General features: G+C 39.4%; 2 protein-coding genes across 8 annotated transcripts in view; one reads left to right on the forward strand and one right to left on the reverse strand.

Annotated features, from left to right (window-relative positions):
• The first annotated feature begins 346 nt into the window (after positions 1-346).
• Positions 347-12,748, forward strand: LOC144006651 (calpain-5-like). Of its 3 annotated transcripts, none has more exons than XM_077505621.1 (13): positions 347-471; positions 2,519-2,707; positions 5,770-5,901; positions 6,327-6,535; positions 7,156-7,348; positions 7,420-7,610; positions 8,429-8,506; positions 8,589-8,784; positions 8,867-8,989; positions 10,847-11,049; positions 11,150-11,271; positions 11,363-11,499; positions 11,760-12,748. In XM_077505621.1, the coding sequence occupies exons 2-13, from the start codon at positions 2,543-2,545 to the stop codon at positions 11,940-11,942; spliced, it is 1,932 nt and encodes a 643-aa protein (XP_077361747.1). In that variant the 5' UTR covers positions 347-471; positions 2,519-2,542; the 3' UTR covers positions 11,943-12,748. The 3 variants fall into 3 exon arrangements, with proteins under 3 accessions (XP_077361747.1, XP_077361746.1, XP_077361745.1); XM_077505620.1 differs by lacking the exon at positions 347-471 and adding an exon at positions 1,895-1,977; XM_077505619.1 differs by lacking the exon at positions 347-471 and adding an exon at positions 1,956-2,087.
• LOC144006652 (serine/threonine-protein kinase PAK 3) overlaps positions 12,722-25,795 on the reverse strand; it is a 30,852-nt gene continuing 17,778 nt past the window's right edge. For 2 of the 5 annotated variants that reach the window (XM_077505624.1, XM_077505622.1), the window contains 13 exons: positions 24,962-25,115; positions 24,830-24,867; positions 22,384-22,446; positions 20,313-20,471; positions 20,056-20,230; positions 19,257-19,320; positions 18,677-18,725; positions 18,471-18,583; positions 18,153-18,270; positions 17,933-18,032; positions 17,645-17,841; positions 17,430-17,567; positions 12,722-16,724 (listed from right to left, as the gene is read on the reverse strand). In XM_077505624.1, the coding sequence (XP_077361750.1) occupies positions 16,635-16,724; positions 17,430-17,567; positions 17,645-17,841; positions 17,933-18,032; positions 18,153-18,270; positions 18,471-18,583; positions 18,677-18,725; positions 19,257-19,320; positions 20,056-20,230; positions 20,313-20,471; positions 22,384-22,446; positions 24,830-24,867; positions 24,962-25,115 (1,458 nt within the window). In that variant the 3' untranslated portion in view covers positions 12,722-16,634. The remainder of the gene's footprint in view (positions 16,725-17,429; positions 17,568-17,644; positions 17,842-17,932; positions 18,033-18,152; positions 18,271-18,470; positions 18,584-18,676; positions 18,726-19,256; positions 19,321-20,055; positions 20,231-20,312; positions 20,472-22,383; positions 22,447-24,829; positions 24,868-24,961; positions 25,116-25,795) is intronic. The other 3 variants (XM_077505623.1, XM_077505626.1, XM_077505625.1) reach the window with 3 other exon arrangements.

Genomic DNA, 25,795 nt, shown 5'->3' on the forward strand with positions numbered 1-25,795 from the left:
TACTACACTTCGCCTAGTGTGTTCACTGAATGCCCTGTTAATTGTCAGGCTTTTAAATGCGACTGACCTCCGACCTCTTTCTAGGTGATTCCAAACAAAAACAGGCCACTGTATAGCTCCAGCCGATTCCACGCACAATGCTCTGATGGTGTAATGCAAATCAAACACAACAGGTTTTGGCTTGTTTCATCTACAAGGAGCTCTCAAGTATTCAGTTTCAGTCCCCCCCTTCCCTCCTCAGCAGCCTTTGCATGAATGCACGGAGTTGCTGGTCAGACCAGTTTTCTACTCGTGCTTGTGGTCCAATTACTACACTGGCTTGAGGGAGTTTGCACACTTCACAATCTGCATTTCAGCCCGTCCCCCTGTCGTGTTTTATGGAAACAAAAGTTGAAACCCACACGTGGGATGCAGTGGGGATTTTCAATGTGACTGATCTCAGAAGAGCAAGGACAAGACGGCCCTCTACAGGTGAGTGTTACCTTTTAGTTACATCAAACCCTTTAAATGCCTTATTGTAATGTGACCTAATCCTTTGTTACACTTCACCTGCATGCTCCTTGTTGACAGTCGTGCGTTAGATCTGATCAGCACCTCAAAAAAATCCGATGATGATCTGTCACATCAGAATGTTTGTAATATTCTGTAGCTTAATAAGATCAACAAAACAGACAGATAGACTCTAAATACGGCTGCGTACAAAAATGGGACAATCCTGCTATTTTTTTGTAGTCCTCCGGGAAAGCTGACTGATTATCTTTGTGTTGAATCAAAATAAAACATTCGCTTTTACTTGAGAAAGCAATGATCAATATTTTTGCTAATTTCTGATGTTATACTCTAAAATCAGTTGGGTCAAAAAATAACTAACCCCCAAAATTGGGTTTTTTGCATAAAATAACCCCCAAGGCACCACCCCAAATTGGGTCAGTTTGTAAAAAATAAAAAAAATTAAAAAAAATTGTTTCAAATAGGCCTAAAGAGTGGATTGGTCTATCTTTGGCCCAAATTGGGAATGTTTTTTTGTTTTGTTTTGTTTTTAAACCCAACTGTTTTTAGAGTACCATTTTTGGTTGTGTTGGGCCCTTTTTTTTACCTGATTTGTTTCTTTTTTTTTAATTACCCTTAGAATGTAGGTACGCAGGTAAATGCAATAGCCCACCAAAAAATGAGGTTGTTTTGCGAGTTGGTCATTTAACACAAAAAAATGGATCAAAATTAATAACCCTAAAACCATGCATCGGCCCAGAACCGAGAAAACAAACCCAAAACAAAAATTGGGTTATTTTGTGGATTGTTCATTTTGACCCAACTTTTTGGTTTAAGTGAATAATCCAAAATGTTGTCGGTCCATTTTTGACCTAACTATTTTTAGAGAGTAAAAATCAAACCAGTAACTAAATGACAATTAAATGTTTGTTCTTATTCTGCACTGTCATATTTGAATAAAAGGGAAATGAATTTAAACATGTTTTGAATCAGATTCATATATTTGATAAAAATAATCAATTATTAAAATAATAGTTACAGCCGTATTACACATGACACTTTAACTGAAATATAATAATAAACAACAAACACAAAAATGATACATTTGTAGTCTTCTATAAACACCTTACCAAAATACTCTGCATGATCACATTAGCCTGGAACTCTAAAATAGATAACACACATACATACACACGCACACACGCAGCCAGCGCTGCATACAGTAGTTTCCCCTCTTGGACAAGCTCCTCGATTACACCATATATCTACCTTGTAATCTGTGTTAAGCGATTTCCCATAAAGTGAATCGAGTCAAACAATATCAAAGGAAGTTTACGCATAAGAGGAGAGCGGTGGAAAACAGACAGGGTGCGGCTCCAACAATGCACTAATGCACCGACGGTGTGTGGGAGGGCAAAGGCGGGCAGGTAAAAACACTCAGGAGCTTCCTCATTGTGGAGCAGGAAGGCTTTCGTCCCTGTGTCAGAGGTACGGTCAACTCGTTTGTCGCTTTCATCTACAAACGTTTACAGGAAATTGGGCATCAAAATCCCATATGGGCATTAGGTCGTTGTATTTTATTCAGATTTCTACGACAGGTAAGAACTAGGGGAAGATTAGACGGACACGTCCGTGTATTGGCGTGTCATATGCTCAGGAAACATTCGGTTTGGTTAAATGATTACCTCACAAAAAGAGAAATATTATTTTGAATTGAATTGTATTACAAATCTAGTCATCAAAATTTTCATTTTGTCATAGAAGTTTTTGTGTATAGCTTCATAGTTCATTCCTTTTTTTGTCATGTGACACTTTCGGATGCTCTGTTATTACTGCTGCTTTTATTGCGCTCACCACGTTGCTGTATGTTAATTTGGGGTATGGTTTCAATTTTTAAAAAGCCTTCAGTAATGTATTCCAATATATCCAAAGCTAAACTCTCCAGATGTATGCACAATGTTCTTCTGCGGATAAAGGAAAAAACAAAACTACGGCGGGAAAAACTCAGTCTGTGTCATGTTATGTGCAGCTTTGAGTCTTCCACTTGTGGACCATGTTCTCCTCCGTGACCCCGTACAAGAACCAGCACTACGCTGAGCTGAAGAAGGACTGCATCAAGAGTAAGAAACTGTTTGAGGATCCCGAGTTCCCTGCCACGGATGCGTCAGTATATTATCGGAACCCGCCACCTGGTATCGTGCGATGGAAGCGTCCTGGGGTGAGTGGCTTTGTTTACTCTTCGTCAAGAAGTAACAGATCAGACTTACTGGACAAGATTCCACAGTTTGTTTGAGAAATGTATCTAATGGTGCTGGTACGATTTCACTGTTATCGCTTATCAGTTATGACCTGTTGGCAGAATGTGCCCCACACAATGGCGCAAGGAAAGAACATTTTTGACTGAAAGGTGGAAAGAATTTATGTGACGCTGCCAGATGGACCCAAAGTTAATCTCTTTTGAAGCACTTGCTGTAAATATTGAGAGAAGACTATTCATTAATGTTACTCGAAAAATCTTAAAGTCAACCCAAAAATGTGTAGCCCATTTAATCCCCATGCAATATAGAGAAGGGCCCCAGATTTGTTTAATTATTTTTTAGGTTGAGTTTTAAAGTAATTCTGTACCTATTACCAGATTGAGACAACAACTATTTGTTAGAGTAAATAGACAAGACACCCAAATATCAAACATCAAAGATGTTTAGTTATGAAAACTTGCGAGAGAAAGAAGAAGAAAAATACAAATGACGTTATCTAAATGGCATTGAAACACAGCTCTTAATAAATTGTACCACTTTTATGAAAAAAAAAAAGAGAAAAAAACTTATCAGAAAACTTCAGCTTCCTTAATTGTACCAAAACAAAACCTATTTTACAATCTAAGCCGGCATAAAAACAAACCAACCCCAAAGAAACGTTGCAGGCCTGGTCGGTTCTTCGAGCACAAATAGTTTAGATGTTGTACTCACAGTTCTGGTGGGAGATGGAGATGGTGTGCTCCACAGAGGGGGAAAGAAAAAGGAGAAGAATTGGCAAAGGAAGAATGTCAGGGGGGAAAAAAGGGGGCAGAGATGAAGGGGTTGCGCTTCACTCGGTAGCACAAACGGAGATATACGAGGCACGGTGCGAAGAATCAGCTCTCAGTCCAAGCCAGTAGCAGAAAACGGGCTCTCCAGACGTCCAGCAGAGTGCTTTCCAGACTGCTCACAACTGACCACGACTGCTCCTAAATTAACAGGACAGTACTGAGCTACAAGTCTATTTACTATTTCGTGTTGAACTAGCAGGAAATGGTCACTCAACTCACAGTATCATTAGCGGCTACAGCTAACGAATATCACTATACTGGTAAGGCTAATTGCTACTCGCGATTAGCAACAAATGCTAATTCAAACCAAACGGACTGCATTGGTCTTTTAAACATAACCAGACAGAAGTAATTACCTCTTAGGCATCCCAGTATGTACAAACATCCAGTAAAACGAGTAGCTTGTCCCGATGTAGTGTACAACAAGCTCACACAGCTCAGTGAAACAGCTTCACTCCGGCAGGTGCTCAAGCATTCTCATCTCACGTCCACTGCAACATTCTAGCGTCAGTTGTAATAAGACCCGCCCCTTCGATCTCAACATACTGACATTGGCTGAACTTGACACTTACCCAATGACAATAGAGAATAAAGATGAGTGACAGTTTACATAAATTTAGGTTGCGTTTATCGCCGAAAAATAACTATTACGGTAGGAAATATACATAAACGAAACAAATAAGGAACTCACATACTTATTTGTAACAATGATTTTCTATTATTTATTTATCAACTATTTCTGAACACTTTAAATCAATATACACTGGGCTACAAATGCAAATGTTTTTGCAGCAAAATCCAATTGTTTTTGACCATCTCAGGGGCGGCCATTTTGTTCGTTTCTGTTGACTGAAAATGACATCACAGTTTTTAATAAAGTGATACTTGACTCATTGAGCCATTTTCAACTGTAAAAAGTTAATATTTTGTCTGTAATTAATGTAGAAACTTAATTATTTTTCATGTACAGTTAATCCCTTTAGAACGTTTTTTTTTTTTTTTCTACTTGCTGTTAACTGCTGATGACATCACCTGTGTGGAGGAAGTAGGTAATGACCAATCATGGCTCAGTTTGCTGACCAACCCCAGAAAACAGGTAAGCCATGATTGGTGGTTACCTACTTCCTCAGCACAGGTGATGTCGTCATCAGTTGACAGCAAGAGAATTTTTTTTTTCAAAGGTATTAACTCAGTCACTGCCTTTGACAAGTATACTTGTCAATTGTATTTTTTAGAGCGGTGCTAAATGGGGGCGAATCTGAGCATGCTCCACTGTAAATATCAAACTTGGAAACAATTTTACTGATGCCCAACCACCGGTAGATGACATCATTGCCCCATTTTATAGGAAATAAACACAGTTTCAGAGTCCATGGGAGAAATGGCTGTATTTTGGCAAACCTACATTTTTCTGCTGTCAATTATAAAAGAACGGGACGGGACAAAAAGTAGGGAGTCTATTCTGTTATTTGGTAGATTCGGTTTATATATAATTATTGAATGTAATATCACGTGAGTATTGGAAATGTAAAAAATTTCTATAATGACTGGCAGTGAATGAGTTTTAATTGTACATGAAAAATAATGAAGTTATCAAATTAATTCTGGACAAATTATGAACTTTTCATTGCTGAAAATTGTTCAATGAGTCAAGTATCCCTTTAAGACTCAGCTAACGACCAAACAGGGCTCAGTTTACGAATGTCACATGACCAAACTCAGAAAACAGATGAGCATTGTTTGGTCGTTAGCTGAGCGCTGAGCAACTGTGATGTCATTTTCAGTCGACAGGGATCGACAAAATGGCCACCCCCTGAGATGGACAAAAACGGATGAATTTTGCTGCTTTATTCATATTCCACAAACGCAATATTAATCCTAACATCGTTTTTAGACTCGTGCGGCTGCATAGAACATATTGTAAAGGGAAAAAAATGGGTTAATTTCCCTTTTAAATAATGCTAATTGCAAACAGAAGGCTTAGCCTAATCAATTTGAAAAAAAAAAAGAAAAAAGCAACGTTTCAGTGGTCAAGCCAGACAAACGTAGCGGTTGCTAAACATCCTATCACATGGTTCAGCTGCCTTATATGACACATGTGGCGGCCATTGTGACTCATGTTCCCATATATGGTCGATTACTTGTCAAACATTTTCACGTGATTCATTCCTAATGTTACTGTTGTGCTGCAGGAGATAAGCAATGACCCTCACCTGTTTGTGGAGGGTGTCAGCGCGCATGACTTGAACCAGGGCTCAGTGGGGAACTGTTGGTTTGTGGCCGCCTGCTCGTGTCTGGCACTGAAGCCCAACCTCTGGAAGAAGGTGAGCTTGCTGGTTTGAGTGAGCTGGGATATATGCGAGAATGTACATGTTAGTTGACAGCAGAAATTCACCCGAGGCTGTTTGAATCATTCAAGCGGATCTTAAGTTTCTTTGGCCATTTTTTTTTACACTGCTATAAGGAGATGTTCCAGGTATATGAAACAAAAACTACCAAAAGAAGTAATCCAAGCACTAGTCTTGTCACACCATGATTATTGTCCAGCTATCTGCTACAAAATATGATGTACAGAAATTGCAAATGGCCCATTAAACTGCTCTAAACTGCTCAATGCATGCTATTAAACATCCTTTTATCTTGAAAGTTCTTTAAAAAAAATCTAACTGAAAATAGTCTCACAACCTTGTAAATAAAGTAAAAACATCAAAACATTGGTGCGAGTAAAAGGTTTCGATTATATGCGCAGGTAATACCTGACTGGAAGGAGCAGGAGTGGGACTCCAAACACCCGGAGGACTATGCCGGAATCTTTCACTTTCAGTTTTGGGTGTTTGGAGAGTGGGTGGATGTGGTGGTGGACGACCGGCTTCCGACAATCAACGGAGAGCTCATCTACTGTCACTCCAAAGACAACAATGAATACTGGAGCGCTCTGCTGGAGAAAGCCTATGCAAAGTGAGGCGAACGCCTACAATCGTTACATTTCATAATTCAAATCAGCATCAAACAATAGCTGCAAGATTTAAAATTATATATCTCTACACTCTAAAAAGAGTTGGGTCAAAAATAATAACCCAAATTGGGTCATAAAGGGACCAAGTCAAGTTTTTGGGTTATTACATGAACCCCAAATGTTGGGTAAAATGACTAACCACAAAGCAACCCAAAAACTGGGTTGCTTTGTGGGCTATTAATGTCTTCTTCTTTTTTTCTTTCATTTGATCCATCGTTTTGGAGTAAATAACCCAAAAAGTTGGCTCAGTTCATTTTTGGCCAAATTCAATTGGGTTGTTCAATTAACCCAAAAAGTTGGGTCAAAGGAATAAACCACTAAACAACCACAAAAATTAGGCTTCTTTGTGGAATATTAATTTAATTTAATAACTCAATTTAGGTTATTTTTGACCCAATTGTTTTTACAATGTACAGTAGCCTACTTCTCGTCCTATAATCTCCTTTGTGTGTGCTTTTAAACTTTGCCCAGTAACAAGTAGCAGTTGTCCCATTGATAAAATGCCAACTGATAGTAAAAATACAACATAAGGGCCTCACCGTGCCTTCCACTGTGCGTCCAGGTTGTCTGGCTGCTATGAATCACTGGTGGGTGGCAACACTGGAGACGCTGTGGTGGACTTCAGTGGAGCTGTGGCTGAGGCCGTCAATCTGGAAGCGGAGGCTTACTATAAAGACCAGAAGAAAATGGACCATCTCTTTGCGGATCTTCTCAAAGTGTACGACCGCGGCGGAATCATCAGTTGCTCCATTAAGGTGTGTGACGCGTCCTCGTGTTTGAGCGGTTTCCATTGAAAAAGAATCGTGAGATGTTTTCTTCTCATCAGGCACAACCTCATGAAATTGAGTCCAGGATGGCCAACGGGCTGGTGAAGGGTCACGCCTACTCGGTGACGGCAGTGAACAGGGTGCGGCTGGGTCACGGGTTGATTGCTTACTTCAAGAATGAGACCATCCCCATGATTCGCATGAGGAATCCGTGGGGCAAGACTGAGTGGAATGGACCCTGGAGTGACAGGTGAGACCACAAGCATACATCCAAATCCAACCATCTATTTTTTAAAGGACTGCCAGGGCACCTATAAACACCTACAATATATATAAGGAAGGGGGAATATTCCTTGGCTTGTTTTGTTTTGTGAGTTTATTCATTTGACCCAATTTTTTGGGTTAAATAAATAATCCAGAAAGTTGGGTCGATTCCTTTTGACTCAAATTTGCATTATTATTATTATTATTATTATTATTATTATTATTATTATTATTATTATTATTATTATTATTATTATTATTATTTTATCCAACTGTTTTTAAAAGGTTCCCTCTAAAACAACAAAAATAAAGGACATTTTTTGGGGTTGTTTTGTGGGTTATTCATTTGACTCAACTTTTGGGTTAAACAAATAACCCAGAAAGTTGGGTCGGTTCATTTGGGTTATTCTTAACCAAAGTGTTTTTAAAGTGTTCATTCTAAAATAACAAAAAATCAAGTGAATTTTTGGAGGTTGTTTTGTGCTTGACCCAACTTTTTGGGTTAAATAAATAACCCAGAAAGTTGTGTCGGTCCCCTTTCAACCAATTTGGATTATTTTTAACCTAACTATTTTTAAAGTGATCACTCTAAAATAACAAAAATCAATCCAGAAAATTGGGTCAAATTAACCAAAGTAGTGGATCTGTCCCATTTGACTCAATTTAGGTTATTTTTTAACTCAACTGTTTTTAGAGTGAAGGAATTTCTTATTAACCGGAAATCAAAGTGATATTTTAATTAACAGTTGGGTGTTGACTTATATAGTCAGTGTGTAATTGGCTCTCTTTGAATCATCCTACCAGCTCTGAGGAATGGTCAAAGGTTGGTGACACTGAAAGAGGCAACCTTGGCATCACAGTGGAGGACGATGGAGAGTTCTGGTGCGGAATCAATTCACCACATTGCTAACAATCCTTTCGTGACCACATCCTCCTTGAATCATTTCAACTGGACCTTCCGCAGGATGTCGTTCACAGACTGGTGCAAGTACTTTACGGACGCCGACGTGTGTCGTCTCATTAATACGTCGGTGATCAGCATCCATAAGACCTGGCACGAGATCGTCCACTTTGGGAGCTGGACCAAGCATGCGGAACCTCTCTTGAACCGCTGTGGTGGTTGTGCTAACCACAAGCCAACCTTTCTGCAGAACCCACAGGTACGCCATACCGAGAGCATTTTCGAATATTTGAACAAGTGTGAGTGATGTTCTGACGTTTTCTCCATCGTCTTTTTTGTAGTACGTGTTTGATGTCACAAAGGAGTCTGACGAGGTGCTCGTCTCCCTACAGCAAAGAGATATGAAGATCCACAGGAAATTTGGTCAAGGGGAAAATCTAACAATTGGCTTCAGCATCTTCAAGGTACAATAAAGTCAACTTTTCTGTTCAAACATAATGGAGAAGGAACATAAAGGAATTATCAGACCTGTCACTTGGTAGTTGTTATAGGAATTGACCTCTTTAAAGATAATTTACTTAAATTCACTTTTTTTTCTCCCTCTCTGAGCTTTAAAGTGGAACGAAGGAGCAAGATGAGAGCAAACACATGGATGCCTTTTGTTCTGTATTTTTGTAAAAAATAAATACATTAAAAAACAACAACAACAACAAAAAAAAAGTGCCAGCGAGTACTCGTTAGCCCCAAGGTGTGTTCTTAAAAAAAAAAAAAAAAAGAAGAAGAAAGCTCACTTGTGTTGGGACATTGTGACTTACAAAGAAGTATTAAAACAGAAGATGAATGCTAATATTTTTAAATATTTTTTTAATGTTATATATTCTATATTTTGTTTAAAAATAAATTCTTTCTGTTTAATGAAAAAATATGTCTTTATTTACTCAAATATTTTAAAAAGGTAATTTTAGAGCTGTAATTGTTACCTTTACCTTTAATACCATGAGATTTTTTTGCTAATAGTTATCTTATCGTCATAATCTAATATCGGCCCATGTCTAGTAGCGTATGGTGTATTTATATTAGCATATGCTTAATAAAATGCACATATGTTCCAGTAGTCGTGGTGTGCGTTGAGAATATGTACAACAAAGTGTAGATAAGGGGTTAAAATTACAGTATTTTTAGAATGAATTGAAATGTAAAAAGCATTGACATACTACTTGTAGATGCATTTTGAAATGACATCGCTAGAGGGCAGCAAATTAATAAGCAATACCTTGCATGAGTTCTCATTGAGCAAAAACAAAAGCAAGCAAAGCAATTAATTGTACATTCCAAGATTCAATATTTTTTTTTGCCATATAAAAAGGTTAAAAACAAGTTAAGACTGCTTGTTTTCTTGACATGCTTCATAACAATGCCTCTTGGGGACACGTCTGGGATGTGTGGACACAGACCAAAAAGACAAGTTGTTTTGGCAAGAGAGAAGGTTCACTTGTTCACATTTTGGTGTTGGCCAAAGAATGAACAAGCGGTTTTAATGGCACCTATTAAGTTTATCAAATCATATCAGGCCGTTTTTCACCAAGGTATTAAATCATCCCCAAGACAGCAATCATTGAAGTTGATTGTTTCAAGCTGAAGAAACCCTCCAGGAAGCAGACAGTCACTAACATCCTATTTTACTCTGCATTTTTTTTTTTTTAAAGGGTTTAAAACGCACACATTCTCACAAACGGTTTCTGTACAGATTAAGCTTTCTACACATACTTTGTGCCAAACCTTGTCCTCTAATGCAATTGACTTGACATCTGGCAATGGTCAAGCACACATCATGCGCTCTAATCGTGCTGATTGCTAACACTTGTGAAGGTTCTGGATTGCATTTGAGGTCAGTGTCACAATCAACATGTCATTTCAAGAAGCCGCTGTCTGCACTTGGCCAATTGGAAACATCCATTTATCTTTTGTTATCTTATCTGGTTAATACAAAAGATACGGTTTAACATTGTGGGAAAATGATGAATGTCATATTTCAGTGAGAATTTTCGTATGGCAACAAAATGGATTATGAAAGGACTTTGGTCAGTGCCTCCGTGCTGTCTTTCAGTCCAGTCACTTCGATTTGTTGGTGGTAAATGCCATTCTGGGGCTTGTCTTTCCATGACAGCCCATCTGGCTCCTTCTCCTTATTGGGTTTCTGTTGCCTGACGCTGCCATTAAGCAGGACTTGAGGTGGTCTCAATACCAATGGCTTGCATCTCATATATAGAAACTATTAGATGTTCAAGACAAGAACTTTTTCTACTCTTTATCTCTGTCAGGTGGAACTGAACAGAAAATACAGACTACACGACATCCTGACCCAGAAGGTGGTGGCGACGTCGACGTACATCAACGCCCGCACGGTCTTCATGAGGTGCACGCTGCAGCAGGGCCGCTACGTCATCCTGCCCACCACCTTCAAGCCTCACACTCTGGGCGACTACATGATACGACTCTTCACTGACTTGGACTCGGGTTGCAGGTACTGTCAGTTATGAAATTAGGCTTGTTGTTTACATTGACTTTCGTTGCCTATAATTTTTTGCATTTTCACCTCATCTATCAATTTTCTATTCTTCCAGGGAGGTGAGCGATGATAAGCCGAAGGTGAGATGTTGTAGTTCCTTCCTGGGCTACCCACAAGTCGTGACCCACGTCTACATCCATGCTGCTGAGGGGCTGCAGAACCAGGACAGTTCAGGGGGTCAGTTGCTTGCTTTTAAATCTACAGAATATCCTGAAACCGGCACCCCGGTTTTGCCGAGGTAGTTTATCTTCCCCATGCTTCCACACAGGTGCAGACCCGTACGTGATTATAAGCTGCGAGGGTCGCTCAGTAAAATCGACGATCCAGAAGGACACGTTGACACCAGAATTTGAAACGAGCGGCGTTTTCTACAGGAAGAAGCCCAGGAAGCCTTTAACTGTGCAGGTAAGATGTTTGTTTACATTCTCAAATATGTCAATTATTGATGTTTAGTGTGTTTAATGTAAGTAATTTAAAAAAACAAAACAGAAAAGTTTGGGAACCACTGGCCTAAGGGAAGTCTGCTTAGCATGATGCTAATAAACAATGCAAAATACCATCAACAGGCTAATGAATAGCATCGGTGTCGTATTGCTATTAAATAACTTCAACTTAATGAGTAAAACAATATTTTTGTTAATCAAAACCTACCTGCCCTACACCAGATCTGGAACAGCAACGCGGTGCAGGACCAGTTCATGGGCCAAGTGGTGCTGTCCGGTTCGGCAAAGGACACCACCGATCCGCAGAGGCTTCGGTTGAGGAAGCAAGGCCGCAACATGGCCGACGAGATGCCCGGCAGCGTCACTCTGAGAATAGTCACTTCCACTCAGCTCACCGCCATTTGAGGCTCCGTGCGTCAACTGTGAAATATGACAACTTGTTATTAAGGTCAACACTTTCTATGATTTACTTATGTAAAGCAAGGCAATGTTGGACAGTGTGAATGTCATTTTTTTTAAACCTTCTTTGTATATTGTTATGAGTAACTTATAGATTTTATAATGAGAACTGTTTTACAATCAATGTTTTTTTTTAAAGTGATATTTCACTTATTTAGCCCATTATAGCAATAAAAAGTTAATATTTTGTCTATAATTAATTTGATACTTTATTATTTTTCATGTACACATTTTGCAAACCTAAGCTGAGCTGTGATTGGTTACTTGAGCCCTTGTGATGTCATTTTCAGTCGACAGCAAGTTGCAAAATGTGTTTTTAAAGGTACAAAGTGTACATGAAAAATAATGAAAATATAAAGTTTATTATAGGCAAAATATTAATGTTTGACTGCCAAAAATGGCTAAATATGTAAAGTATACCTTTAACTTTTTTTTTTTTTTTTTACTGCACTGCATCATATTGAGATTAGTTTTTAATATTTTGGTTACTTTATGAGGGGCAAAATATTAAAAAGCTCCAAACGATGCATTAATATCCAAATAATATGTGACAGTGTCAATCACAACGGAGTATTATTGTTTATACAGCTCTTGCATTGGATTATATTGTGTAGGCGTACCTAATGAAGTGTCTGCTGAGTGAATACCTGCAAAATATTAAAACACAATTCCATACATTTTCGTTTTCAAACTTGCACCTTGAATGCATCTCACCAAAGCCATGATGCAATACAGCAACTCTTTTTATTTCAGTCCAGTTCCCAAACTGCGATTTTTTATTTTTATTTTTTTACACTCAAGACACATCCATGCACAATTCAAAGTTCAAAAAGTCTATTGCTTCGACCACAATTAAAAATAGTTTATCCAAAACCTCATGTCCCCGTCGTACTTATTTATTTTTTCGTCCTTTCCCAAAGGCGGGAGCAGCCTGCTGAGGTATGCCGGATGGATCAGCAGTTTTACAAAGCTTGACAATAATAATAGTAGTAATAATGATAATAATTTAAAAAGTAACATTTTTTTGTCTTCGTTCCATTCTCTTGATACACATTAATAGAGGAATTTTCACACCACATGTACAGATTGACACATTCAGAAGATAAGGAATGTACAGGGGCAACCACGGAAAGGGTGAGGCGGCGCATTTGAGTTCGTCTCCGCCTCTCGTGTTCACAGTTCACACCTGTACGTGGGCGTCGCTCACAGGCCAGCCACACCCATCGCGCACGCACACACTCATCAGTTCACTGTCCACGTGGAGGAGTGTCCCGTCGAAACGGGCCCAAAATGGGAGCCCGTGTAGCGCGTGTTTTTTTGTTCCATTTGCAGAGTGCAAAACGTTGACTGATACTTACCATGGAGCAACCTTAAATGTCTTATTTTTAAGTTACATCGTTTGAAAAAAAAAAGGGGGGTTGTGGGGGTAGAGGGGATGTTCCCTCTTTCATATTTACATACATACATACTGTACATACATTAGATATAAAAAGTCTACACACCCCTGTTCAAATGACAGGTTTTTGTGGTATTAAAAAAACAAAACAAAACACAAAAGGAATTCAAAATGTTTTGACCTATAACGTGGACAACAAGCGGGTAAGTAAAAATATGGTTGCGTAAGTGTGCACACCCTTTTATACCTAGTGATGTGACTGTTTACAATTTACCAAACATCCAAAATCACGCTACATGTGAGTCAAAGTGCCACTGATTAAGCCCAAATAAATCTCGGAGGTTCTAGTTGGCTTTCCCTAACATTTTCTTTGCTAGCAGAAGCCTAGACGTTGTGCAACCACTTACGGGTATTCCGCCACTTGCATTCATGAGAGTTTGAGTGATGTTGTAAAATGTTGGATTCAAGTTTTTGTTAGGGATGGGTGAGTACTGCTACCAGGTAACCTGTCTTTATTTCAAGAATTCAATACTTGCAACGGCAGGCACCCTTTTGTGGCCGTTTTACCCTCAGAAACAAGAAATTAGAATACAAAATTGTCATTAATGGCATGCATATTAAGGAAAAATGTATAGTTCTTTAAAATTTGTTTTTTCTTGAGTATCGGTATCTATTCATGAGTTGTGTACTCATACTGCTGTTGGTCAACACTTTTTAATGATTATTTGTTCAGTTGGAACAGGGGTCCCGAGTTAAGGTGGAGGCAATTATATACTGTCCCAATTATTAGTTTTATGACAAAACCTTACGGAATCTGTTCAGACAGCAAAAAATAAATAAATAAATAAAAAAGTCAGGAAAATCCTACTAAAACATCTGAGATGCATTTAGGGTGACTCAGACACTTTAAATACATTTTATTTGTAAAAGAAAGGTGGTAATTGTGTATTGACTCCCATGTAACATTTCACATGCAATTAATTACACCCCCACTTACGGTAGGGTGTGGAAACTTATGCAAACAACAATTTCCCTTCCCGAGATTTTTTTTTATCAATTGAGTTGTACAGACGGAAAACAATGTATCTTCTTATCATTCTGTATTGCAAAAACCTTGCATCTAAATGGGGGGTGTGTAGACTTTTTATATCCACCGCACATATCCTAACAATCTTAACCTAAGTGAATGATGACATACAGTGTATAGTTGGTTGTTTTACATGCATGACTTTCCTGTGTCACATCACTCCAGCTTGTGGCCCTTTGCTTGTACAATGGAGCAGATCCCCTCGCACCTCCATGTCACCGTGGAGGATTGGACTCGTGCAGACTGAAGTAGCCCTCGGACACTCGCAGTTTTAATAGGATGAAAGGATGTCGCACGACGGTAGGAAGACGAGAACATGCACACGCGCACACACACGCAGGGTGGTGTAGTTACATGGGGATAAAGTTTGCACTGTTGCGATTAGAAAAGTTACACAATTGATCATCGAAAGCAAATTTAATAAATTAAGGTGACCCTTTATTTTGGTTAAACATGTATATGAGAGAAATGTGACTTTAGTGTTAATTAGCAAGCTGTCTAAATGTGTCTTCACACAAGAGGGACATCGTAACTGATAGGTAGTGCTGTTATGATTGACATGTACAGTAAATCGTGTCAATGACTGCTTCAAATAACTTAGAAGTCAGTCATAGTTAGACACAGCGGGCGAAAACATTTTAAACCCTGGACGGATGCTTAATAATGGAGGGAATGGCTATATTTTTATTATATTTTTAGACTCTTAATAGGACTCTTTATTATGCAATCTACATCTATGCATTTACATCTACAAAGTATAAATTATCATGTGAAAAGTTCATATAAGACACAAAATAAAATTAAAAAAGCACTTTTAAAGCCAAGAGGAGGAAGATGGCTGTATAAAATTGAAATATTGAATATTAATTACTGCCATTGGCTGGCAACCAGTTCAGGGTGTCCGCCGCCTACTGGCCATAGCCAGCTGAGATAGGCTCCAGCACCCCCCATGACCCTCGTGAGGAGTAAGCGGTTCAGAAAATGGATGGATGGATGAATATTAATTAGGTTAAAATTATATATTAAGTATTCAAGGAGAAAGGGAGCAGATTTTTGGTATTTAGTCCAAAGGACGACCATAAATAATGGGGGATTAAAAAAAAAAAAAAAAGTTACTTCATTTTGGAATTATTTTCAAATATCTATTGATACATTTATATATTTCATTGCAACGTAAAAAAAAAAAATGCTTGTTCTACTTTTACTAATAATGTACAGGGTAAAATTACATTTACATTTTAAGCAGGATTAAATTATACTAATATTCAATAACAATGTATAAAACGCATACAAACAAAATATGTTGCAGAGCATTTGTAATTTTTTTTTAAATATAATCAATGAAGTATTTAAAATATTAAATAAATGTATAAAACTGCACATGCATGTAAATTTGCACCTAGAAGGGTACCATAATAGGAGTCTAAACGCATACCGGATCAATGTTAAATACATCCTTATACCATATTCAATATTAAATATTTGTTTGATTTAAAATGGAGTCAGATTCGGGCCAAATCTGATAAAAAAAAATGTCAAATTGACTGTGATGAAAAACGAGCAATGCTAAGCTAAAATAAAGCAAGAATGCTCAAATTCAACTTTGGTGAAATTAATCATGGCTTTCCCCTTGTAACTCCACTTGTACACATACGCGCACGCACACACCGCCACCATCAACACCTCCGGTCATACGAGCACAGTTTGGGTCCAAGTGTGACTTTTGATAGGACGCTGCAGGCGTGACGTGTAGGAAGAAGGAAACTCTACCAAAAAAGCTCTTCGTTGAGGGTTTTATCCCCCTCTTTTTTTTTGGTTTGGAAGCAGTTGTCTCCACCCCACAGAACCTAGACAGATGTGCACACACACGCACACACACACACTAGCGACCGACTGCTCTACATGTACAGAGTGCTGAAGACGTAAACAAAAAGGTCTTTTTTAGCAGCACGGTGCCGAGAGGCTGCAAGGCCGCCGTTCGTACTGTAAGTATGGGTGGGCTGGTGCTGACGGGTGAAGGCGTTTGTTTGAAAAGGGGAGTCGCAGAGATCCAACCTGCCCCCACCACCACCCCCTCCTTTTGTGCACTTTGTGCTGTCACATCACCCAAGCCGGCAAATCTCAGCCGGCCCTGGGTGAGGACAGAGGGCGCCCCCTAGCGACTGCTGTTCTTTATGGCTTCCTTGGCAGCTACAATCAGAGGCGTCAGGCTGGACAGAGGCTTGGCCAGCTTGAGGAATGAATGCTGCGAAGAGGGAAAAGGGAAAATAAAGATGAAGGACAGCAGACAAGTGTCAAGCATGACCCGAACAAGCCTAACGAGGTTTACAAACATTTTGTAAAGTCAAATCTAACCCTTTGTGAGATCAAATTCATATATTTCCCCCAGACATATGATTGATAAACTTAACTTTTATAGAGTCACAAGCATACTAAGGGGATGTTTGGAGCACCTTGGCGTCTTTACAAAATACTCCCCCAAATAAACAATTACAAAAATAAAAGCATTCTTTTATTTAAATAAATAAATAAATTAATTAATTAATTAATTAATTAATTAATTTTATTTGTTTAAACAAACAAATATTTTATTTGAAATAAATATATAAATAAATGCGATTTATTTCATTTTTTACACATTAAACATATTACAGAAATAAAGTTATGATATAAAATCACAATTTTAAAAATATTACTTTATTGCCATCTTGGTGTCAAGGAACAATGTTGAGGTAGGTGAGGAGTTTCATTTAGCCAAAAATAATAATAATAATAGTGTGTTACTGTTATTTTGTGGCATACTGATATCACGAACTATGTTGAAGTCAGTTGAGGTGTAATATTTAGATAGAAATAGCACTTTGCTGCCATCTTGTGGCATCTTGGTGTCAAAGAACTAAGGCCTGCCCGTGTAAGACTCCACTAGGAGTTCTTCGGCCTCTCCTATTACCTGAAGCAGCTCCTTGGCAGAACCTCTGCGGTCCACATCCATCTCCAGGCAGCGGTTGAGGAAGTCTCTGAAGACGGACGACAGTCTCTCTGGGTTTTGGAGCTCGGGCGTCCCGTTGGTAGCTATCAGGTACAAGGCCTGGAAAGACGCACATGGTCAAAAAAGGAGGAAACCGTCTTCCAAAAATAGACATGATTGATGATGCAATTGTTTACCCTTAGAGGATTTTCATTCAGATATGGAGGCTCTCCCTCCACCATTTCAATGGCCATGATTCCCAGAGACCAAATGTCCACTTTTGGGCCATAAGCCTTCCGGGTCACCACCTCTGGTGCCATCCAGTAGGGCGTTCCCACCATTGTGCTGCGCTTGTTCTGCTCTGGAGTTATCTGAGCGCAGAAGCCGAAGTCGGCTGTAGCGGGAGACAAAAGGAAAATCTATCAGTGAACACATTCAATTGACTTTTTTTTGTGGCAAATGTCAGGTTTGTGGAAATAACTTACTGAGTTTCACAGATCCGTCCATTCCCAAAAGGATGTTGTCACTTTTTATGTCTCTGTGGATCACCTGGTTGGAGTGTAGGAAATCCAACGCTTGAAGACACTGAAGAGGAAACAAAAGACATTTTCAAACGTGATTCCATTTTTCCATCTGACAGTAAAAGGTCACGTCGGCGGGCCTCAGTTGGGAGTGGGCGTTGCTGTTGAGGCTTCAGCTTTTTACCTCTCTACAAACTGCTGCAATCTGGCCCTCGTCCATGCAGGTCTCAGTCACGACATCTGTCAACGAGCCGCCGGCCAAATACTCCATCACCACCCAGAGCTCGTCTCCTACCAAGTAACTGAAAAAGAAAAAGAAAAAACTTAAGTAAAACAATACTGGTTATTATGTCCCTATTCACTCCTCAACAGTAGGGGGCAGTAATGTAGTTTATAAATAATGCTAACCACCTATGATCAAAAAGAGGACTTAAACAAGCTTATGAATCAAATTAAGTAGATGTCTATGTAAAGGCATTATCAACTCAACTCAATAACTGACCTGTCCAGGTAGTTGACTATGTTTGAGTTTTTGTTTTCCCTCATCACCAAGATCTCATTGATGATCAACTCCTTCTTGGGTTGCTGCTGCAGGTTCATCTGCTTGATGGCCACCTGTAGTAGTGGTAGGATGAATAAAAATACAATCCATAGTTCACAACAATAAAATAAGGACATTTCAATGTTAGGGGCGCAATCATCATTTACCTCTTGGCCGGTTGCTATGTCGATGGCGGTATACACAGTGCCAGAAGCTCTGAAGACAAAGACATAATATCAATAAACATGCAGATTCTATAGTGATTCTAAAACTGTTTAATATGATTGAATGTGCCTGAAAAAAGTAAACAGGAAGTTACTAATTATAATTTGCAAGTGAACTGCTAAAATGGCTCAAATTAATTTAATTCAATGACAATACTTGAGGGGAAATTCAATTTGAATTTGGCACATGACAATCCACAACACCGCATCACATTTCCTACTTAATCATCCGACTGGAGACGCAAAGGCCTGATTTAATATTTTAGAAATGACAACAATACGAGCTAGCATTGCCAGATTTTATGTCCGTTCTTAAATGAGTAATTTGATAAAACTGAGCTCAAACAGCTTGGAAAGAAATAGCATACTATGTCGAAGGGCACAATTGTACAACCCATTGGATTTGCTTCTAATATTGAGGCTATCATCCAAGGCTATTATAATTAGAACAATAAACAAAGGTCTATTTAGAATCTTCCAGTTTTTACTCACATAGGCTCCAAGTTTCCACTCACACACTTACCCTTGTCCTATTTTCTCGAAGCGTGTGTACTTCTTTTTGGGATCCCCCACACTCACGATACTCCCTGAGTCAGAGGCAAAACACAAGCATAATGATTGTGCGTGTTGTGTGTTTCTATGTGTGTGTGTGGGGGTGCGTAAATGCTTAAAAAAAAACATCACCACATGGCAGACTCTTTGCCTTTGAGCACATCTAATTTTAGAAATTATGCCAAAAGCATTTTCATAGTAAGCATCACTGAATGAACTCGTACACTGGCTGGTCACATTCGACATTTACATGCTGTGTAGTCAAAAATGTTTTTTACATGAATATTGTTCTATGTGCCCCCGCTAGTCGAAACGTGACATTCTGATTAATATTGTGTTTGTAGAATACGAATTACACAGCAAAATCCAGCCATTTTTTATCTGTCTCAGGGGACGGCCATTTTGTCACTTGCTGTCGACTGAAAATGACATCACAACAATCATGGATCACCTGTTTTCTGAGTTTGGTCATGTGACATTCACAAGCTGAGTCATGACTGGTTGTTACCTGAGCCACTGAGCGACTGTGATGTCATTTTCATTCGACAGCAAGTGGTAAAATGGCCGCCCCGAGATGGATAAAAATGGGTGGATTTTGCTGCTTTGAAAAAACAAAACAAAAACAGGTTTTAGACTAGTTGGGGCATATTGAACATATGAAAAGAAAATTTGACTTGCCTTCCCCTTTAAAATAATAATTAAAAAAAATAGTTTAATGTTGGTGTTATGGGGTAAGTTATATCAGCAAACAAAAATATAAAGACACATACTGAGTCTCTCCAGAATCTCCTCATCTGTCATTTTGGACTTCTTCCTCTGGCGGTCAGTGTGGCGATACATTGTGCTCGATGTGTTGTCGGGCTGGACCTGTGACTCGGGTGGTGTCACAACTTCTTTAATGGGAGTGGGAGGTTTGGGCGGGTCCATGACTGAGCGCGTGTAGATCTGCGAGCGAATGTGAAAAGATGGGAGTAATTCAGAATGCCTGGAATGCAATAAATGGAAAAAAAAACAAACTTAAACGCACAGATTTAGTGTGCTCAGGTCTAGGCGCGATGACAGGCGGCAGTTCGTCGTCGTCATCTTCCCCCTCCTCCTCTTCCTCCTCTTCCTCTTCCTCCTCATCCTCCTCTTCTGACACAGGTGGCGCAATCGGGGGTTCTGACGTTGATGTTTTGGCACCCTGCTGGATGGAATTGAAAAAAAATGTGCCAGGTTAGGTTAGAATTCATCTTATACAGTAATCCTAAAAAAAATAAAATAAATCCTGGAAATGAGAAATGCGTCATATTATTAACGTGGTAGGAAAATGAGGCAGCACAATTGTCAGGAACAATTGCGCTAAAGGGCAGGAAAGTGTTAGCAGCCGAGTGAGTGCTTAAGGAAAAAAAAAAGGTGCACTTTTGTCAGAGCCAAGGGTTTCGGCTGGGTCTGTGTGCCAAGAACCGGGGATGAGAATGCACTTTCTTTGAGGGATACAAAGGTTACGTATTCGACTATGCTAAGGCGAACAAACATGCTGCGACATTGCAGTAAAGTGCAATGCGTAGATGACCTGCAGCCATCTTGGATACCTCTCAACAAGCGCAGAAAACGATGCTAATAAGCTTCCGACATGTTTCTTATGTATTTGTTCCCCTCCTCGTCCAAATGTCAGCTAGCCTTGGATAATTTTCCTCTTATGGAAACATCCATTTCCAGTCTTGTCATGCATAAATGAAGCAGTGCAGATTAGTTCTGGTGATTAAACAAGAAGGGAAAGACCCAGTCCTTCATTCAAGACCATTCGCCCTCTGACCTGCTCCAAGAAGGATTGGGTCAACGGCGCAGTGCACAAATTAGACTCTGTGTGTTTGTAAGTAGTGAAATGTGTTTCCCCCCCCCCTCTCTACTGAAAAAAAAAAAAGTCCATGCTGTTATGTTGTCAATGGTGATGAAGTTACAAGGGAGACTTCTCAACAAAACATACAAAGTCATCACAACCCTCTGTAGCATGCGCCCCTCCCTGCCTTGCCACCACCACTAAGGGGGTCCTCTTATTCAGATACACCCCCGATATCATTAATATATTGTTGACCACAGCCGCTATGTCGGTACAGAGAGTGATGATGCTTCGAAGAGGTATTTTGTACTCGCTGGTGGGCATAATTTAGATCAAGGGATGGGCATCTTAAATGCTGGAAGGGGGCCACAATTTTTCATCAGTGCTACTGGGGGGCCACAAAGGACCATGCACTTCCTAACCAGATGTATGACAAAAATGCTATTTTAAATATGGACAAAATACGTGCTTATGTGCTCTTCATGTCATTTTTGATAGTATACTTTTCAATGTTAACTAACCTAAACCCAAAAACTAAGGGTTTGAAGCAAACAACAAAATAATCATATATTGTAATTTTTGTTTTCAATGGAAAGGGCTCTCGAATAAAAATTAGCATTCAAGGATGGCACAAAACTGCTGAACACGAAACCAACTTTATGTGCAAGAACTCATTTTGTACCCCACCCTCAAAAAAAGAAAATTGGAATATTATTGAGATGCTATATTTGTCCAACATATCATTTAAAATACTATTTAAAAATACTTACATTGTGGTATCGAAGCTAAACGTCAAACTAAAACATGTCTGCCATCTAGTGGTGATTGGTGATATTACAACTTAAAATTACAATCGACCCTTGCATATTTGCAGTTCGGCATATGGCAAATGGAAAATTATTCCAGTTTTTTTTCCCCAGTATTTTTTCATGTTTTGGATATTTCTCTTTTTTCCAGAATAATTTCCCCAATTTCTCTCTTTTTTGTTTTTTTTGTGGAAAAACTTGCATAACATAAGCATTTGTGAAGAATTTTTGGGGATTGTTCAAAAATGAAATAAAATGATATATATATTTTTTATTTTACTTGTTCAGCATTTTGGAATACTTTTTGTGGGCTTTGTTAAAAACAACCCCTCCCCCCTTTTTTTTCTTTCTTAATTTGAGCAAAGCACCACTTAAGAGTGTGTCACCAGTTGCCCATCCCTGATTTAGATCAAATTATTGGACCCTGAAAGCCAATGCAGAGATGTGCAAGAGTAATATGGAGGAGTTACCTTGTCAAATAATGCGCTGCAGGTTCTAAGGCTGACTGGAGGCCCAGATGACAGCAGTCGGTTCTGAATGTGAAGGTTGAAAATGGGAGGATTTACTCAAAACAAACCCACACAGTGTTGAAGAGTGAGAGGTAAGGGGAGGGCAGTTGGGGAGGGGTGGGGTCGCTACTGAAGAATGAACGTCTGGTCCATAAAATTGGGCTACGGACGCGACATCATTCAGGGAGTGCGGACGGAATATAAACGTCACTAATTTCCATTCAGTAAAAATCAGTGTCTGTAAAGTATAAAGCTTTTATTGAGGCAGATTTTACATACAACAATTCTTACTGTCCTCAGGTGGCAATGCAGTTCAAAGACAGACAATAGGACAAAATGATAACGGTGTGATGGCAGTCAACATTTTGTCACATATCACATTTATAGCTACAAAAATCAATAAGCACATCAAAGCTGACACATCAATTTGTTGTGTTTATGGCAAAATTTCCAGTTTCTAGTCAACAAATCTTATCTCAGCTGGAGGCACTGTGTCTTATCGTCCTAAAATGTGAATTGGGTACTTGGGTAATTAATTACATGTTTAAATTAGTGTTGTTCCGATACCGTTTTTTGCTCCCGATACCGATATCCAGCTTTGCAGTATCGGCCGATACCGATACCATACCGATACTTAAGGGTTTTTTTTCATCAACATGAAAAAGCTGTCCTGCCATTGGTTCAGAGCATTCAAGGGCCAATAGGATATCTTAGATCGGCATGCAGTGAACATGTCATATACCAGTGAATGTCGTGCACCAGCAAGACACAAGATGCTGCATCCAAAATCCTATATTGGCGTTGGAATTAATGGTATCGGCATTACTTGTGAGTAGTCACCGATACCGATACCACTGGTTTACCACAGTATCGGTATCGGAACAACACTAGTTTAAATTGCCTACCAGAGCATTATGGGCTCATAGTTGAAACATCAAAATCCTGACCCTTGTTGACTACATGCAAGGGCAGCAAGTGCCATCCATCCATCCATCCATTTTCTTGACCGCTCATTCCTCACAAGGGGTGTTGGAGCCTATCTCAGCTGGCTTTGGGCAGTAGGCAGGGTACACCCTGAACTGGTTGCCAGCCAATCGCAGGGGCAGCAAGTGCAAAACAAAAAACTCAAGCACGTATTCTAACTTCAATAACCTTTTTTTTTTTGCTTCCACTTTGTGATAGTTCTGCCTGCCGGACACACTAAGATCCATCTATGGCACAAGTTCAGAGCAGAGTCCTGTCTGCAGGGCAGAGAACCAACGCAGCAGTCTGAGACGCCCTCAAACACGCTCTCACACACAACCTCTTCGGCTTACTGCCACCCTCGCTGGCCCTTCGCTGGCACTATCCAAACAGCAGCCCTGCATGATCACAGTGTGGTTGGCCCGGGGCGGCGAATGGCCAGACTCGGATTGCGCTTCTTCACCCGGCCGAGCGTGCGCGCGGAGAAAGACATTAAAAGCATAGATTACTCCGGTCGAAGCTAGGAATGAGGTCAGCCTGGTGGGAGTCCTCCTCGATGCAGTTGAGCCTCGGCTGAAGCCGGGGCTATTGTTTTTTGTTTCAAAATCTAGTTAAGTAGATCGGAAAAATAAACTATGAGCAGCAGTCGCTCTCACAGAGATCAGTTTTTGAGTCCAAAACTGACTGGAATGGCTGCAAAGTTCAGGGAATTACTGGGAAAGTATCATGAGAGGAATGTGCACATTTTGCCCATGAAAGGAAAGCATGTGCACAGATAGCAACTCCAATAGTCACTCCGATGAATTCAATACACAAAACTTACCTGTGAAATTAACATAAAATACGCTCAATATCTTCTTAACATGTTGTATGCGCCCCCACTCGTCTAAAAACCGCATTCTGATTAATATTGCATTTGTGGAATATGAATTTAGCAGCAAAATCTACCCATTTTTATCCATCGCAGGTGGCGGCCATTTTGCCACATATTGCCTCAGAGCTCAGGTAGCAACCAATCACGGCTCAGCTTACCAACATCACATCAGAAAACAGTTCACTCATGATTGGTCGTTACCTGAGCAACTGTGATGTCATTTTCAGTCGCCAGCAAGTGGCAAAATGGCCGCCCTAAGATAGATTAAAATCAGGTGAATTTTGCTGCTTAATTCATATTCCACAAACGCAAAGTTAATGATGCCGTGTCTAGATTAGTGGGGCTGCATAAACATAATTTTGTAAAGAAGATTTTAGGGTTGTCTTCCCTTTTGAGACTTTTTACTTTTTAATGCGTACTATTTAATCAAAACAATATAGAGCTTTTTTCCACAATCCACCTCCAGGTAACATCAGGCTAAATGCTACCATTCTTAAAAAACAGGCCAAATAAGCCACCTGAAGCAAAAAGTAGCATGCATAAATAGACCTTAATAATACAATAACTCACCAGAGTGTTTGCCGCTATGTAACCATGGGCTGACTTGTCTGAAATAGAAAGAAAGGATCTCATTAAAATACTGTTTACAAAGCATTCTGTATTCCGTTTCTGAAAAATAATTAGCATTGTGAAGTGCCGTACCTCCTGAGGTGAAGCTCATGTACTTCTGGTTGTTGACCGTCTCTTTGGAGTCGTAGAACTTGAGGACATCCAACACAGCTTGCGGATTCTTCTTCTGCTCCAGCTTGGTGATGTTGGAGGTCTGAAGGAGCCGTGCCCATTGCTCTGGGATTCCCTGCAACCGCGCAGAGGGGTTCACACGTCAAATGTTCACACTTTATATGTTGAGGGAAAACAATCTCACATCAAGTGATATAAATATTTTCCAAACCGTAAACTTGCCAAGTTATGTTACGATGGAGAAGGCAGTTTCTGAGCAGTGGAATAAATAGTTTAAAAAAAAACAAAAAAAAAACGATGTTGATGCTTCCTGTGACGTATGAATTTAATAGCCATGACTTTCTTTTTTAATATTACAAAATATTCATATTCATAATAAGCATAGCAACTTTCCTTGCAGGCAAAGCTTTTCATCTGTGAGTGAATGGAACTAAAAGACGTGACATGGTTTGTTTTGTGTCTAATAAATGTCTAAATTTTCCAGTTCTAGTGACGCCAAGATAGCTTTGAGCAAAAGATTAAACTTTCACCATCAAAGTCAAAATCGACCACACGAAGTCAGTGTGGCGCCCTCGGTGTGTCACACCGAGTCACGGCTTGAGAAACAAACAAACGCTTATTTCTTATTTTTAAATACACAATTATACTTTTGGAATTTACGCGAATAAGCAAGCATATAAGTCCAAAGCTGGGAGACTTTATTATTAATTATTTTGCATTTGAGTATGACAATGAATTATGGAAACGCTTAAACGCTTTTCACCTTTGAAATACACTAATAAACAAAACTTTTGT

Source organism: Festucalex cinctus, chromosome 18, assembly GCF_051991245.1.
Source record: "Festucalex cinctus isolate MCC-2025b chromosome 18, RoL_Fcin_1.0, whole genome shotgun sequence".
In the NCBI taxonomy this organism is placed as follows: domain Eukaryota; kingdom Metazoa; phylum Chordata; class Actinopteri; order Syngnathiformes; family Syngnathidae; genus Festucalex; species Festucalex cinctus.